The sequence below is a fragment of the Choloepus didactylus genome, chromosome 2, assembly GCF_015220235.1.
Source record: "Choloepus didactylus isolate mChoDid1 chromosome 2, mChoDid1.pri, whole genome shotgun sequence".
Lineage (NCBI taxonomy): Eukaryota > Metazoa > Chordata > Mammalia > Pilosa > Megalonychidae > Choloepus > Choloepus didactylus.
Window position 1 is genome coordinate 203,761,156 of NC_051308.1, and position 17,643 is coordinate 203,778,798.

At 49.1% G+C, this 17,643-nt stretch overlaps 1 protein-coding gene across 3 annotated transcripts; it reads left to right on the forward strand.

Annotated features, from left to right (window-relative positions):
• Nucleotides 1-46: 46 nt before the first annotated feature.
• TMEM53 (transmembrane protein 53) lies at nucleotides 47-17,075 on the forward strand. 3 transcript variants are annotated; one of them, XM_037827418.1, is made up of 3 exons: nucleotides 47-188; nucleotides 10,761-10,882; nucleotides 15,537-17,075. In XM_037827418.1, the coding sequence occupies exons 1-3, from the start codon at nucleotides 104-106 to the stop codon at nucleotides 16,188-16,190; spliced, it is 861 nt and encodes a 286-aa protein (XP_037683346.1). In that variant the 5' UTR covers nucleotides 47-103; the 3' UTR covers nucleotides 16,191-17,075. The 3 variants fall into 3 exon arrangements, with proteins under 3 accessions (XP_037683346.1, XP_037683348.1, XP_037683347.1); XM_037827420.1 differs by lacking the exon at nucleotides 47-188 and adding an exon at nucleotides 501-684; XM_037827419.1 differs by lacking the exon at nucleotides 47-188 and adding an exon at nucleotides 5,604-5,665.
• The last annotated feature ends 568 nt before the right edge of the window (nucleotides 17,076-17,643 follow it).

The window sequence follows — 17,643 nt, forward strand, 5'->3', positions numbered from 1 at the left end:
CCGATTGGGCGGTAGGGGGAGGTGGGTGGTGCTTGGGCGGTGTTCGGGGAGGTGCCCGGGCGAGGAGCGGGCGCGCGCGAGCGGGAGTTCCGGCGGGAGGCTCATGCTGAGGGCCGGCACCTTCATCATGCCCTCGGCTGAACTGGACTGCACCATCGAGATCCCGGATCAGCCATGCCGGAGCCGGGGTAGGGAACGAGGGTTGTGTACAGTCCTGGGGAGGTGACCTGACGAGTCTGTGGGTCGTGGGCGTAGCCTTGGCTCCTCCCCTGTCGCGGCCCGCCCCTCCTAGGGTTCCGCGGGTCCTAGACTTCGTCGGGTTCCGCGAGCCCCGCCCATTTAAGCCCCGCCCCCAGTGTCACCCCGTTCCTGCGTCAGCTGCTCGGTTGGGGCCCTCTTTTCTGTCCTTTCAGCTTAGTGTTCTCCTCAAGTCCATGCCCCTGTTTCTCTCGTCATAACTGAAGGTTGCCGAGGACAGGTCCCTACATATTCCTTTGTCTGGGGTCGACCTTTCCACCTCCTAGCCTCTCGGAGTTTGTGGCTCGGGGACCCACCCATTATTTTCCTGAAGAGGCGGGGATCCTCACCGGGTCTCCGGTGCTCGTACGAGCCGGGGGCCCAGAACTCAGCCCTCCCTCCTCTTCAGTCCCCTCAGCAGTGGTTAACCGAACAGTCTGCAGTCAGGTAAAACTTCACATCTTGACTCCTTTTAGTGTCTCGATGACCTTTGGTAAGCTACCAGCTCTCAACTTCAATATCTCATCTGCAAAACGTAACGCCCCTTGCAAGGTGGCTTTGTGCCCAACAGAGCTTTATCTGTGTAAAGTACCCAGCGTAGGGCCTGCCGTAGAATGCGTTCAGTAATTGGCATTTAGGATTCGCATTATGCTTCCCACTCCCCACCCCCACCGTCATATCATTAAAGAAAGCTATATGGGAGGCCCCCAAAATTGGTAGCCTTTAAAGCAGGCCTGGCAGTGTGAGTTGGTTTTAGGGCCCAGAGAATGAAAAGTTTGGCCCGGATTGGGAATTATGGCCAGGAGCCTTGAAGTGCAGGTTTGCAGTATGACGTTTGCCTTTGCAACCCGAGCCCAGCATGTCTCTCACTAGTACTCCTGCAGCCTCGCCTTCCTGCCCCATCTCACTGCCAGCAGCTCAGCCTCTTTCCACCTTCTGTCGTAGTCATCTTCCTAGTGCAAAGGTTTGATCTTATCATGGCTCTGCGTAAAACCCTTCAGTGGCTCCTTATTGCCCACCACATAAATAAAGTCCAGATTCCTTAACATGGCTTTCAAAGTCCTTCATAATTTACCAGCCCCTTCTTACCTCTTTGATCACTATGTCCTTCACTGTTCAATTTGAATTTTATGTTCTGGCAACCTGCGATGGCTTATGATTCTCCACACACTTCTTGCTTCTCTGCCTTTGCTCCTGCTGTTTCCTCTGTCTGGAATGACCTTTCCCCTCTGCTGCCCCACCTGTTCCCCTTGCTTGTCCAGCTCACCATTTAAGGCCTCAGATATTGCCTCCTTCAGGAGAGCCTTTCCAGACCCCTCCAACAGCATCTTGTGTCCCTCGGTTGGTGTCTAGGAGGGAAGGTAGCCCCTGGCTTCTCACTGAACAGATGGCTCTAGCTGGCTGTTATTCCCTAAAGCTGAATCTGTTGGCTTAGGGCTCTTGGGCTTATAGGTGTAAAAATGCTTTTGAAAAGTTTTGGCATCAGCAGGAAATGAGTGAGTTAATATCACTGCCCTTGCAGAGCCTTCACCTACAAAGGGCTGGAGCTGCCCCCTGCCTAACCAGGAGGGCAGAAGTTCCCTCTCAGCCCAGGTGGGCAGCCTGGTGGTCCTTGATTCACATTCCAGCTCTTATCTCTCTAGTTCTGTAACTTTGGCAAGTTATTGAACCTCCCTGAGCCTCAGATCCCTCCCCTGTAAAATGGGAATAATTATCGTGTCTACCTCCTGGAATTGTGAGGGTTATCAAGATAGTGATTGGATGTGAGGAGTGCCTGGCAAGGAGCAGGTGCTCTGTTAGGGCATTTCCTGCCCTTTATGACTCCCCTTAAACCTGTAGGGAGCTGGGTCTTAGAATTGGAAGGAATTTCAGGGGACCGTTTTGTCCTGTGTCCCTCTACTAGCATTATGTTGCTGCCAGACCTTTCCTTTTGGAGGCAGCTGGGATTATTAGAAAGCACTTCCCCTTCTTGAGCCACAATAGATCTTCCTGTTATTTCTGCTCTCACTTCAGCATTTGGGAACATTAGGGAGCTGTGGTCATAGGGAGGGGGAGAGTTTAGAAATAGGTGGTTTCACAATTACTTGGTAACTACAGGGCTAGAGGGTGGCGGTGGGTGCAACACAGAGCAAGGTAGTTGCTCTTCCTCCCTCTTCAAGAAGACAGCTTTGTGCCCTCCTCAAATCTTCTCTTCTCCAAGGGAAATACCTCCAGGGCCTTTAGCTGTTCGTCCTTTGATGCAATTCTAACAATGCCCTTCCTTCTGTTTGCTCCTCTGGTCTGGCTTTAGTTCATCATGCCCTTCCTTCTCCCAGTGCTTGCCCTAGAGCTGAGCCAGAGGTGGTAGGACCCCTCAGAAGAAGGTAACATGCACTGTGATTTTCTGGATGTGATTGCTTCCCAACTACAGAGAGCTCGCTTCCAGGCTGACATGACTTCACAGACTGACAGTCTTGCGGGCCTGGGAGATTGTCTCTCTTTTGCAATTACTGTTTAGTAGTGGAGAATTGTGTAGGACAGTCATATTTGGTTTTTGGAATTGCTTTTTCCCCAGATTTGAAAATCAAGAACAGAGAGCCCAATGCTGTGCTGTGAGTTGACAGAGAGGCACGCAGCTGCTGCTGGCACATCAGTTAGCTGGAAGGCAGCTGCGTCTCAGGTCATTTAGTGCCTGGGCTTTGTGGGCCAAGCTGGGCAGCCCGGGATCCTCCTGCTGGGAATCTCACCAGCTGGCATTTGTGGCTGCAGCATGCTGAGGGTCATCTGTCCTGGGCCTTTGCTGAAGCCCACTCCTTTACCCAGAATCTCTGCTATCTCCCCTTGTGGTGGAGAGGCTTCCTGGAGAAGAGTGGCCCAAGCTGGACCTAAAGCTTCGAAGGGTTGACGGATAGAGGGGAGCAACAGAAAGTGCACGAGTAAGGGCTCTTAAGGAAGATGGAGCATGGCCGGAGAGCGGCCAGAGGGAGCAGAGGCCTGGCAGGAGGCTGTGGCCTGCTTTGAGGGAGTGGGGGTGCGATCAAAGTCTCAAGAGCTGTTATGCCAGAGAGGTCTGAAAGACCCAGGTGCCGAGTGAGCTGGGACTTGATCTGGTGGAGCCCTCAAAGGCACTTTCTCTCTTTTCAAAACAGAGGAGTTTCATTTATTTTTTGATTCATGCTTTCTTTTCTTCCTTTAACAAACCCTTTGTAAGTGTCTCCTCTATGCTAGGCCCTGGATTTGTGATTCAGACTCCAGGAGCCCTTGGCCGGCCTCCTCTCTGCCGTCTCTGTTGTGCTTGGGTGTTGACTGCTCCCTCCCCACATGCCAGGCCTTCCAGGCTCTCCTTCATTATTGTATTAATCCTCACAACCCCCCTTGGAGGTAGGGAATATTCTTATCCAGTTTTACAGCTGAGGAACAGAAGCGGGGTGGGGGGTGTCGGGGGACGGGGTAGGGGTGGGGGGTGTGTGGTAAAATACCTTGTGCAACGTTATTCCAGATTTCAATGTGGGGAACCTCACTCCAAAGGTTGAGCATGCAAAGATTTCAGTTGCCATTAGGAAGTGCTGCCTGAGTACGATTTCATTTCTAGGAAATAATTAAGGACCTGCAGAAAGAAAGGGGGTCCAGTAAAGTATTTTTATAACCACAAAAAATTGGAAACAGCATCACGTCTAGTAACAGGAGATTGGTCACCATAAATTATGAAACATCCTAGAGCCACTCTGCAGCCACTAAAAGTGATGGTGTAGAAATATATAAACTGACAGGGAAAGATGTTCACAATATATTGCTAAACGGAAGAAAGCAGATTACAAAACAGTATGCTTCCAATTTTATTACATACTCATTTTCTTCTTTTTCTACAGTAAGCATGAATTACTTGTGAGGTAATAATAACTTCGATTTATTGAACTCTCACTTTGTGCCAGGTACCGTGCTAAGCCCTCTATAATCACTGTCTTTTTTAATCCTTTGTAGTATTATCCCCATTTCACAGATAAGGAAATTGAAACTTAGAGAGCTTGCTCAAAGTCTGTTTCATTAAGTGGAAGAGTCAGAGATTTGAACCCAGATATGGTTTTATAGATTATGTACTTGTATGAATACAAGTACTTGGAGATACTATGCTTTTCTACTATGGTGTTATTTCAAAAAGTAAAAATATGAAAGTACATTTTAAAATAAATTAATTTGGTATAAATAATAGGAACTGTGAGATGCTACAAAATATTTCTGGGGAGAGAAATAAAAGAAAAGAAAGCATAGGTTCTTTGTATTTTGATTCTGGCTGGCAAATAAAAAAAGCACATATTGTACCACAGACTCTTATGCCTGTCAGCCCTTCCTTTGTCTTCTCCATGTGCCCCTGGGATATACACAATCTAATTTATGCTTTAGTTTTATGACTTGAACTGTTGTAGAATATACTTATCTGTAATTCTTGTATTGCCAGTGTCAGTGTTGTTTGTTGAGAAATTCTGGAGGATAGGGAGACCGAGATTAAATTGTTTTGTGGGGTGTCCAGTAGTGTCCAAGAAGTGCCAGGGTTGAAAAAAATACTTCTGCATTGCTGAGGGGCTTCTGGGCATCCATGACCTCTTTGACTTCTCAGCTACTTTTGACTCTACTGATAACACCCTATTTTTTTTTAAATTACATTTTAAATCTTATTATAAAAGCAATACATGCTCATTGTAGGAAAGGGGTCAAAAAAGTTTGGATCAAGAAAAAAAAAGAGCCTCTATACCCAGAGATAATTTCTATTGATATTCTGATGTCTTTTAAAAATGCGTAAATACATATATATATTAAATAAAAAGGATATTCTCTTGTACATACTGTTTAGCAAGTTGCTTTTTCACTTAATGGATTATTATTATTTTTAATAATAGTATTGAGATATTCACATATCATAAAATTCACCCTTTTAAAGTGGCTTTTAGTGTATTCATAGAATTGAACAACCATCAACACTATCTAATTCCATAACATTTCATCACCTCAAAAAAACTCCATACCCATTAGTAGTCACTCCCCGTTCCCTCCTCTCCCCAGCCCCTGGCATCCACTGTGCCGGTTTGAATGTATTGTGTCCCCCAAATGCCATTGTCTTTGTAGTCTTGTGGGGCAGACGTTTGGTGCTGGTTAGATTTGCTTGGACTGTGCCCCACCCAGCTGTGGATAATGATTTTGATGAGTTGTTCCCATGGAGGCGTGGCCCTGCCCATTCGGGGGTGGGCCTTGATCAGTGGAGCTGTATAAATGAGCTGACTCAAAGAGAGGGAAGTGAGTGCAGCTGTGAGTGATGTTTTGAAGAGGAGCAAGCTTGCTAGAGAGGAACGTCCTGGGAGAAAGCCATTTTGAGGCCAGAGCTTTGGAGCAGACGCTAGCTGCCTTCCTAGCTAGCAGAGGTTTTCCGGACGCCATCGGCCATCCTCCAGTGAAGGTACCAGATTGCTTGGACACTTTATGGCCTTAAGACTGTAACTGTGTAGAGAAATAAACCCCCGTTTTATAAAAGCCTATCCATCTCTGGTGTTTTGCATTCTGCAGCATTAGCAAACTAGAACATCCACTAATATATTTTATGTCTGTATAGATTTGCCTATACCTGATATTTCATGTAAATGAAATCATACAATAGGTGGCCTTTTGTGTCTGGCTTCTTTCATGTAGCCTGATGTTTTCAAGGTTCATCCTTGTATCAGTATTTCATTCCTTTTTATGACCGAATAATATTCCATTGCATGAATATACCACATTTTGTTGATCCATTCACCAGCTGATGGACATTTGGGTTGTTTCCACTTTTTGGCTATTATGAATAATGCTGCTATGAATATTCATGTGCAAGTTTTTGTATAGATATATGTTTGCAGTTCTCATGAGTGTATACACAGGAGTGGAATTGCTGGGTCATATGGTAATTCCATGTTTCATTTTTTTTGAAGAACTGCCAAACTGTTTTCCAAAATGGCTGCACTATTTTACATTCCCACATGCAGTGTATGAGGGTTCCAGTTTCTCCACATCCTCGCCAATACTTGTTATCTGACTTTTTGAATTTAGCCATCCTAGCTGGTATAAAGTAGTATCTCATTGTGGTTTTGATTTTCATTTCCCTAATGACTATTATGTCAAGCACCTTTCATGCACTTGGCCATTTGTATATCTTCTTTGGAGAAATGTCTATACACATCCTTTGCTCACTTGTAAACTGGGTTGTCTTTTTATTGCTGAGTTAGAAGAATTTTTATATAATCTGGGTACATGTCCCTTATCAGATATATGATTTGCAAAATTTTGCAAAAATTGTCTTTTCACTTTCTTGGTGATATATTTTGAAGCACAGAAGTTTTTTATTTTGATGAAGTCCCAATTTGTCTATTTTTTCTTTTATTACTTGTCCTTTTGGTGTCATATCTAAGAAACCATCGCCTAATCCACGGACATAAGTTTTACTTCTGTGTTTTCTTCTGGGAGTTTTATAGTTTTAGCTCTTACATTTGTGTCTATGATCCACTTAATGTATTATTGAATATTTCCATATGACTAAAACTTTTTCTTAGAAGTGGAATTACTAGGTCAAAGGGTGCATGTTTTGAGACATGCATGTTTCCAAAATTGTTGTCAGTCTGTCTTCTCCCTCTTGTGTCTGCACTGCTTTGGTTCAGGCCTTCTCTTGCTGTAGCCTCTTACTGTTTCTAATGGATGCTTTTGTTGCAATGTGAGAAGCGTAGCCTCACAGTGAAGGTGGGTACTGTGGCTCAACGGAGGAGGGACTGCTAACCCAGACTGGTGATTTGGGGGGGGGGGTGGGGAGGGCATCAAGTTTTGGGGGAGGGCTGCTTCTGGGAAGTGACCGGTGTGCTGACTCTGTGGGCAGGTTGGGCAATAGCAAAGTAAACATGGAGCACCAGCATCCTGGTTAGGGAATAAGGAGCACGTGCAGAGACCTGGAGGTCAGATGCAGCAGAACAAGGTGGTTTGGATTCCAACATCACTACTTAACTAATTTTTAGTTGTGTAACTTTGAGCAAGTTACTTACTCTCAACTCAACTTTTCATCTGTAAAAGGAGAATAATAACAGTACCTTGCTCATGGGGTTGTTGTGAAGATTAAATGAGTTGAAATGTAAAGTGCTTAGAATTGTCCCTGACATAATACGGTTATGTGTTAGCTCTTTTTGCTCTTATTTTTATTATTATTCTTGGTGATGGGAAAGAGGAGGAGGGGTAATAGCTGGATGATGAGGGATTCAGAGAGGAGTGTGGTAGTTTAGTAACAAGGTGGGTTTGATTGCCTGCATAGCAGTGCAGTCAGCCAGGGTAATGGGAAGTCTTGGAGTATAAAGGGAGGCTGAGCCAGGTGCCAAAAGCTTCAGTAGACTGAGGGGCAGCGGCCAGAAGGTCAGGGGCTGTCAGCAGTACCGGGGAAGAGAGTGGTATGGCTAGTGGAATGAGCATGAAAGGAGCAGGGGTTTTTATGAGAGGGTGGAGGAATAATGATCCGGGTGTAGCAATAAATAACAATAGCCATAACAATTATTTTTATTACTCCAGAAAGGGCAATGGGGAACAAGAAGAATGCCAGCTCTTTCTCCTTGGATCCATCCTTCACTTTGCAGCCTGTGTTCATTCATCCAGCTCATAGCTACTGAATGCTTGAATGTCCAGTTTCAGTGTGGGGCCCTGGGAGGTGGCGATAAACAGGACAGACCCAGTTCCTTTCCTCACGGAGTCTCCTGGCTAAGGGGGTAGACACACATTAAACAAATAATTGTGCAAGTCATTAATCAATACAGATTGGATCGTGTCACGTCTCCATTTTTGCATCTACATTTGCTCTCTGCTTCTGTGGAATAAAATCTCAACTTTAGGACACAGAGATCCTTTAGGATCAGGCCCTAGTCCTACTCTTGGCAGCCCTTTTGACCACTGCTCCGCCCTCACACAGGGTTCTAGCCTACTGGGACTGCTTGCTGATCCCCAGACAGACTGTAACAACTCTGTGGTCCCCTGCCCCTGCTCATGGCTTCTGTCCACCTGGCATGCTCCTACCAGTCCTACAGGATCAGCACAAACGTGTCTTCCTGTGGGAGGCCTCTTCCAGTACTGTTACTCTCTCGGCTATGTTCCTAGAGCTCCTTGGATTTTTCTTGATTATAGTACTTGATGTATAGAATCATAAGGGGCAGGGTGGCTCCTGTGGGGAGAATGTTGTGCCAAAGGCTCCAAGTTAGGAATGGGCATAGAGAGTGGGGCACTGGGGGGAGGATGTGTTGGGGGAGTAGAGGATGCCCACGGGTAGGCAGAACAGGCTGTGGCTTAGGGGACAGCCCTGAGTACCGGGCTGAAAAGTGGAGGGGCTGATTCCTTCCCTTTAAGGACATCACAGCAAGTCTGGGCTCCGGGAGTAGGTAAGTGTGCCTAGGGTGCCAGTGTTCTGAGGGCTTTCTTCATGGAGATGCATATCTGGTGGAGATTCATCCCACCCGAGTCTGTGAAGCCAAGTTGCCAGCAGAACATGCGGTGGAGCCTTGAGGTGACTGCTGCAGCTTCATTCTACAGCAAAATGGAGTTATAAATCCCAGCCGCAGGAGGAGGGCAGTTCTGAGGCCCAGCAGAAGCTGTGTGAGCTTTCCCCCACTGGGAATGCCACGTTGCTGCTGGTGGCTGCTGGCCTCTCCTGTGGCCACCAGGAAATGTGGCCTTGCTTGGCAGCCTTCTCTGTTTAAGCTACTTTGCTGGTGTCTCGGTGGTGGCACATGGAAGGGATTACTTTAGGCTGGGCTGGGGACCTGTGTTTGGACCGCAGTACAGCGATAAGGGCGGGCTCCCTGGGGCCTTGTTTCAGAAATCTAAGCTGCTCCACCTCAGAGACTGAAAATTTCAGCAGTCATACGGTGGCTGTTGGTCATTACTGAGTTTCACGGGTAGAGTTGCTCCCACGTGTCCCCGTGAAGTCCGGACATGGCCTCTCCACCAGACAGGTGGGCAAGAATATTCGGAGCAGGCCGAGTTAGAGCTGGGGGCCTGCCTCTGTCATCAGAGGCCGGGGCCAGTGTCAGCAGAGGCTGGGAGGGCTGGCTGGCGTCACAAGGGACTGTGCCAGGCTGACGTGCACACTGTCCTGGATCCAGTGAGTGCGGGCAGTTAATCTCTGAAGGCCAGAGTCACCACTACTACAGAGCAGGAACATTGAACTTTTCAGTCACATTAATTTCTACAGGAAATTGTTGTCTTCCTTTTGTCCAAATGTTAGTGATTTATATTTACCATCCTCTTTACTAGCCTTGAAATTTACTATTGCCAGGTCACCACCGGCATCCATAAATCTCAGAGTGGCAGCTGAACAGAGCCAAGTGGCTTGGTCCTTGGAAGGGAACATGCGGGCCCTATTGGGAAGGCACACAACTAGCTACGAACGGTCCCTTCACAGGGGAAATGACTTGAGATCTGTTCAACAAGGTTGCAGGAAAGCCTCTTCAAAAGCAGTCATGGAGGCGGCAGCTGGGCTTGTGCCTCTCAGCACATCTCTGAGGGAGACTGGCTTCTAGTTAGAGCCCGGAACTGGTGGCACAGAAGGGGCTCAAGGAACTTAGGGTGGGCAGAGGGGGCCAGATTCCCAGTTCAACACTTCTTAACTGTGCAACCTTAGGCAAGTAACATAACCTCTCTGTGCCTCTGTTTCTGCATCTCTAATAACAGTAACTGCCTCATAGTGTTGTTATGAGGGTAAACCTCAATATCTATAGTCTATTAAAATTTTCTGGCAGGAGAGGGTGGGTGGTTTGGTGTGGGCCAGAGTCCGTCTGCCCCACCTGCTGTTTGCACTGTACTATCCATTTATCCTTTTAAGACCGTTTCTTCCATCTGCTCACAAAATTAGAACAGGGGTCAGCAAACTTTTTTTGTGAAGGTCCAGTAAATATGTTAGGCTCTGTCTCCCATACAGTCTTTGTTGCAACTACTTAGCTGTTGTTTTAATGTGAAAGTAACCATAGACAATACGTAAATAAAAGAATGTGGCTGTGCTCCAATAAAATTTTATTTATGGAGACTCGAATTTGAATTTCATATAATTTTTCACGTGTTACAAAATATTCTTATTAAGATTTTTTTTTTTTTTAAAGTAAAAAACATTTTTAGTTCGCAGGCTATACAGATATAGGCTGGGGGCTAGATTTGGCCCCTGGGCCAGAGTTTGTTGACCACTAGATTGGAAGACAAAATTACGTGGAAAACATATTCACTTTTCCCACCTGGGCTGCATCTTTGAGCCACTAGATAAAGGTGCCTGCGTGTGGGTTTTTCCAGTGACCTTGCAGTGCCTCCCAAGAGGCCTGCAGGAACCCAGCTGGGGCAGGGGGCACAGGGCAGAGGAAGGAGCCCTGTGGGAGCCTGGGGCTTGGGGACTGGCAGGCTGCCTGGACCTGGCACCTGTGGGCTCCCTGCCTGCAGCCAGAGCGGTGCTGGCTGTGGATGGCCCGTCACCCCTACCCCCACTCTGGTGCTGACAGTCCATGTCTGTGTTTCAGAGAACAGCCCAGAGCGAGGAACAAAGGAGGCTGAGACTCGACTACCCGTGGTGATTCTTTTGGGCTGGGGTGGCTGCACGGACAAGAACCTTGCCAAGTACAGTGCCATCTACCATAAAATGGTGAGTACCACAGGCATGTGGATACCCAGGGCCAGGAACTTTGAGCCTCTGGGTTGCCCAACCTGTGTGGCAGGAATGGGACCAGAAATGGCCTGTGGTGAAGACAGTGAGGTCATGGGGACTTTGGCAGGGTTCTCTCCCCTTTGCTGCTTCAGTCCCCTGACCTGCTTCCTCTTTCTTGCCTCCCGGGGCCTCGGTGGGTAGTTCAGCCTTGTTGGGTTCCCCAGCTGTGGAGTCAGCCCAGGCCACAAGTCCCTATTGGCACAAGTCCCTATTGCTTGCCTGGGCAGCAGGAGCCTGGGCTGACTCCCAGGGCTTTCTCCTTCTCTGACCAGGTGAGTTTCTGTCTTAGGGCTGACCACGGCGCCTTTCACATTCCCAAACTAAGAAGTCCTCTTGGAAAGGTGATTCAGGCTAGAGGTTTTCATGCTTCTTCTCAGGCCCCACCCCACCAAGAGTTGGATGTAGAGGTTGTGGTGATTGGAGGAGGACTGGAGGAGGGCCTGGTTATGTTTTAGAAGCCCCTTTATCTTTTCAGAACCTCCTCAGCCCGGACCTCCCCAAGCATCCGTGTGCAGGGGCACCAGCATGGGCAGTACCAGCCACCAGCTGGAGGCCCTGGACTGAGAAGCAGTGGGAGTCACCTGGGAGAAAGGCCAGCTGAGGCCTTGCAGCCCCTGCCCCTCCCCACCCCTGTCGGCCTCCCTCATGCCACTGACTCCCATCTCCACCCTGCCCAAGATGTGTGGTGGCCCTGGAATGGGAGAGGGGTTGGGGGAAAATGTAGTTGTGAGCTCAAAGCTTGCCCTAACCAACAAGGCTAGTCCTCTGGGGTGGCCTTTTACAGATTGCCTCCCTCTGAAAATAATTGCAGCGACTTCTGAATTCCATTCACCGGGCTAGGCTGTGTGTCTGGTTTTTCTCTCTGACTGAGATCCTTGAGGGGAGGCACAGGAACAGTTGAGCGTGGCTAGAACAGGGAAAGAAATGGCAAGTGTCAAGAGGTTAATCTGGCGGGTCCCCAGGGGATTGAAGCAGAAGTTTGATGGTCCCTCACTGTAGAGTGGCAGAAGGATCGGAGGGGCCAAGGTTGGAAGCAGAAAGTAAGTTGGAAGGGGATTGTGGTGAGCCAGGACAGAGGGGCTCAGGAGCTTGGGGCTGGTGGTGTAGGTCGGTGGTGGTGGGGTTGACGGGTGGAGGAGTATTTTAGACGGTGGAATGGTGGTTTCATGAAAGATTGGGTGTGGGGCTGAGGAATAGGGAGGGGTCCAGGATAAGGCCAGGTTTCTGGCTGAGGCAGTTTCTGGGCAGAAGACATAAGGCTCTGGGGTGAATAAGATCCCCATGGAGGGTGTAGCGGGAATGGAGACAAGGGCCGAGGACAGAGCCCTGAGGAACCCAACACTTGAGGGAATGGAAGATGAGGAGAGCCCCCCCAAAGGAAAGGAGGAGTGGCTAAAGATGGACAAGAACACCCAGGAGAGGAGGACGGAACCCACAGAAAGAGAGTGTGTGAGAAATGGGCCACTGTAGAGGGAGAGAGTAAAGATATTATGGGGCAAAAGACATGAGGGAGAAAGTGATAGAGTAAGATCCCAGGGAGTACAGAGGGGTTGAGGGTTGCAGGGCTGGTAGAGGGGTGGTCCTTTAAAGGAAGGGGGTGCTTTTGCCCTCTGGTAGGGAGGATGGGATTGGTGTGGAGAAAATTTTTTTTCCAAACCAAAACTCTTAATACTTTATCATTTAAAAGAAAATAAAAACACCATATTCTATCACCTAGAGAGTCCCTCTTACTTAGACCTTAGCGTATATCCTTCAGCATTTTTTCTGTGTGTGTACTTCAAGGAGATCTAGTGATACAAAACAGTCTCCTGCTTTTTAAAGATAATGATCTTTCCCATCCAATGTGAATAATTTTCATCTCATCTGGTTTCCAGTTCATAATCAGATTCCCCAGTTGTCCCCAGAGTGTCCTTTACAGCTGATTTGCCCAAACCAGGATCCAACCCAGGGCCACATATTGCATCTAGTTATTTTGTTCTTTAAGCCTCTTTTAAATCTAGAACAGCCCCTTTTTTCATGATACTGAAGAGCCCAGCCTGCAAGAGATGATTTCAAGGAGTGCGTGATCCTGGGTGCTGCAGAAAGGAAAGTATGATGGGGACTGAAAAGGTGTCCATCAGATCTGACCATCAGGGAGGATGTGGGTGACCTCGGTAAGAGCAAAGTTGGGGCAGGAGTTAGCCTGGAGTCAGTAGGAGGGAACAAGGTAGAAAGAGTAAGTGTCAAAATTATTTTTGGAAATTTGTCTAGGAAGTGAAAAGAAGGAAGGAAGTAGTTAGTGGGGGACACAGTGTAAAGGCAAAGGCTTTTCTTATGAGATTGGTTTGAGCAGGAATCTGGAGGGCAGAAGAGACTGAAAAAACAGAAGGGCGAGGGGAAGACTGAGCGTGTACAGAGATGGAGAGATAGTTACTTCAGGGGAGAGGGGAGAGGCAGGGATCTGCCTTGCAGTGAGACCCAGGTCCTTGGAACAGGGACTTCTAGGTGGCAGCAGAAGTGCCCAGGCATCTTGGGAATCTCAAAAGTGAGGCCCAGACATGTTGGCTTCAGGAAGGCTCGATGTGTGTGCCCAGTCACAGGGCATGCTCCTGGGCGTGGGGTAAGTAGGGAAGGGTTGTGTGTGCCCTCATCGATGGTGCATTTCCAGGAATTGCTGGTTTTATATGTGCACCAGCAGTCCTGGGGGGGACTGTGTGTGTGTGTATGTGTGTGTAGGGCTATGTCTCCCCTTGTAGGCAGCACTGCGGTGTGCCTATGAAGGAGACAGAGGCAGCTAGTGTGTGTACCCTGGTGGTAGGAGGTGTGTGTACACTCGTAGGAAGTACGGTGGTTTGCATATTGCAGGAAGTATTGTGTGCCCGTGTACTGACAAGCGTTGTTGCATATATATAATCACGGTAAGACTCTGTGGGAGGGCGTAATCCCAGGAAGTGCTGTGTTTGTGTTTGTGTGTGTGTGTGCATATGCAGTTCTGAAGGTGGTGCAACATACACGTGTGGGTGGGTGTTAGTGGATGGTGTGCTTTCTCGTGCACATGCAGACTGTGCAGTGGGTATACACTGGTGGGTGGTGGGTGCTGTGTCTGTCTACACTTGTGAGATGTGAGGTACCTGGGTTTTGTGTGGTCTAGTCCCAGGAGTCCTCTGGGTGGTGGTGATGGTGGCGGTGATATGGGAATGTGTTTGTGTTTGTGGGCAGTGTTGTAGGTTGGAGGTGGTTGTGTGGGAAGACATTCCACACTCCCTGGGGAGTTAGAGCAGAACATTCCCAGAGCTGAGAGGCCAGGTGGCATCAGTGCCCCTCTCCTGAGTCTTGGGAGGGGTACTTAGGGGCTCTAGGGCTAGGAGGTAGGGGGCTCATGAGGGATTCCTCAACTGACCATCCCCATTTGGCTATGGGTCATTCAAGTACTGAGCCCATAGAATTTTCTCCTTGTTATTTTTACTACCACCCCTAATTACTGCTACTATTGGTTGAGGGTTTACTTTGTACCAAGTACTGTTTTGGGTACTTAAATATTTTTTTTTTCATTGAATTTTCACCACAACCATGAGATGCATGTTATCCCAATTTACAGATTGGAAACTGAGACTCAGAAAGATGAAGTCAATTTCTCTTTGTCCATACTGTTAAGAAGTGGCAGCACCAGGAATCGAACCAAGACCTGTTTGACCCCAGAGCCTACCCAACCCCGATTCCCCTGACAGAGGGGCCCTTTGTCTCTAGAACAGGTTAATGAGAGGCAATTAGGACCCAGGTAAGGTAGCTTTGGCTCCCTTTCTGATAGGTCTAGAAGGAGGGGACCTGCCTGGAGATTTGGGTGCATTTGTCCCAGGCAGCAGGGAGACAGAAGCCTGGAGAGAATTTGGGCCCAGATTTTCGAATTTGAGAAGCAACAGTGTTTACTATATCCAGAATTGCAGCAGGAGTGAGAAGGAGTGATCCCAGGCCTTAGAGCCACACAGACTAGGGTGCCAGGCCTCTGAGGCCAGTGAGTGTGAACTCTGCTTTCAGGAACCTGGTGGTGGGGTGGGGTTGGTGATGGTGACCAGAGACTGATGTGACGTGGGTGTGGCTCAGGAGTGGCCTCTGGCGGTCAGGGCTGGGGCCTGCAGTCTGTATGTCAAGTATTGGGTCTCTGGGGGCAACTCCTTGTGCCTGGGAGGTAGGGACAGTGCAGAACAGTCACTTCACTGTAGACAGTGAGACCTTAAATGTGCAAGAGTTGGGCAGGTGAGGGTACAAGGTCTGGAGAGTTTCCCCAAGTCCTCTGGTGGAGGGACAAGGGAGCAAACCAGAGTGAGGAGACTTCCTTCTGGTCAACCCAGGTGTCTCCAAAGCATGCTCTGGGTTCTAGCCTCAAATACCATCCCAGGCTGATGGGGCTTAGGCAGCATGAAGTAGCTACTCTACAAGTGGGCCTTGAGTGTGCCTTCCACTCCAGGGTGCACCCTGTGTCTGTGAGTGTTACGCTGGTAGCACTGCTGGGCTCTAAGGGCCCTGGGGAAGTTGGGGTTGCTGGACCCCTGACCTTAGCTCATAACCCCCAACCCTGTCCCTGAGGACCGATAGGCCTCTCTCCTCTCCCCAGGGCTGCATCGTGATCCGATACACAGCCCCATGGCACATGGTCTTCTTCTCCGAGTCCCTGGGCATCCCTTCACTTCGTGTTTTGGCCCAAAAGCTGCTTGGGCTGCTCTTTGATTATGAGATTGAGAAGGAGCCCCTGCTCTTCCATGTCTTCAGCAATGCCGGCGCCATGCTCTACCGCTATGTGCTGGAGCTCCTGCACACCCATCGGCGCTTCTGCCACCTGCGTGTGGTGGGCACCATCTTTGACAGCGGTCCTGGTGATAGCAACCTGGTGGGGTCTCTTCGGGCCCTGGCAGCCATCCTGGAGCACCGGTCTGCCGTGCTGCGCCTGCTGCTCCTGGTAGCCTTTGCCCTGGTGGCAGTCCTGTTCCACGTCCTGCTCGCTCCACTCACTGCCTTCTTCCACACTCACTTCTATGACAGGCTGCGGGATGCAGCCTCTCGCTGGCCCGAGCTCTACCTCTACTCACGGGCTGACGAGATGATCCTGGCCAGGGATGTGGAATGCATGGTGGAGGCACGCCTGGCACACAGGGTCCTGGTGCGTTCTGTGGACTTTGTGTCATCTGCACACGTCAGCCACCTCCGTGACTACCCTACTTACTACACGAGCCTCTGTGTCAACTTCATGCGCAGCTGTGTCCACTGCTGATGACTTTGCCCTGCCTCGCCTCTGCTCCGCCCCACAAATAAATGCCTGACACCTCCCCACAACCTGCATCTGTGGGGCCCTCTTTTAGTTCAACCCCTATGGCCCCTTGGGACTTTGTGGTCCCCCAAGTAGAAAATTCCCATGGGCCTCTGTCCTGGGTCTGCTTATCCAGGGATCTTAGGGGGTAGGAGTCTCTATGGGAGCCTTGCATTTGGTTGTATTTGGACAACCAAATACAGGCTGATAATCCCTGTGGCATTTAGGCTATGAAGGGTTAACAAAAGGGGGGTTGAGGATGGGCCTCAGAGTTGATTTTGGATTTCCTTGAATGGAAAGTGAGCTTTGAGGGGTGGTGCCAGAGGGTGAGGGCAGGCTGGGGGTAGGGGCTGTGATCTCGGTTCCAAGGTTCCGGAAAGGCAAAGCCCCACCCACAGCGTAAAGCCCCATCCCCGTGGATCCCCAGTGGCAGTTCACTCAGAGCGGCCTCTCTTACCTTGTTGCCAAGGAGTCTGAGGTAGAAGCCTGATGAAGAGCTGAGGATACAGAGCTGAAGGGCTTGTCCTGGTTCACCAAACTTTGCTGGGAAGCCACTGGATCCAGAAAAGTTGCAACCTTTTGTCTAGGGCAGATGGAGTGGGGAGCAGGAGGGCAGTTGTGCTATAATAGGAGCTGGGACAAGCTAACTTGGGAACCCTGAAGACCAGAACCAGGGTACGGGGCCATTTGGCTGAAAAAAACTCATTTCCTTGATGGAGACCCACTTGGATACTCTCTAGGCAGGAGGGGTGGCTACAGCCTTATAGTTTTGTATCACTTATCATTTTACAAGTCATGGGTGCACAATGCTGGCACACAGTAGGTATTCAATAAAAATTTGTTGATGGACTGAGCTTACTGTGGTGATCAAGGGGCTTGGAGGCAGGGATGGGCTTTGGAAGTCTTGACAGGAAGGGAAGAAGATGGCTGTAAAAGCTCTGGGTTAGGGGTGGGAGAGGACCTGATAGTCTTGAGAATGATGACCCCAGTGCCCAGCTCTGTCTGCATCAGCCCTCTGGTGTCCCCACTACTGCTGGCAGCCAATTCCTATTGTTGCCTGCATTCTAGTCACAGCCAACAGGTGGCAGTGTCGCCTGTGCCATGAGAGCTCAAGGATCCCAGGACTTCAGTGGAACGCCCTCACTCCAGGTTAATGTCACCTATTAGAGAGTATATGGCCCCCAGGGTGGGGGTAACCAGCCATCAAGGACCTACTGAGCCCATGTCAGGGAGAGGGGAGAGTAGAGCCATAAAAGGAACCAGCCTGATGGGAACTGGGCATTCAAGATCCTCTTTTTCCTGTCTCCATTGTCCTCCCGTCAGCCATCACTGGGGATGCACCACCTTGTCTGAGGCCACACACACACACATTCCTTAGAATCTTAGGCCCCAGATCCTTGTGTTCCAGATATTTTGT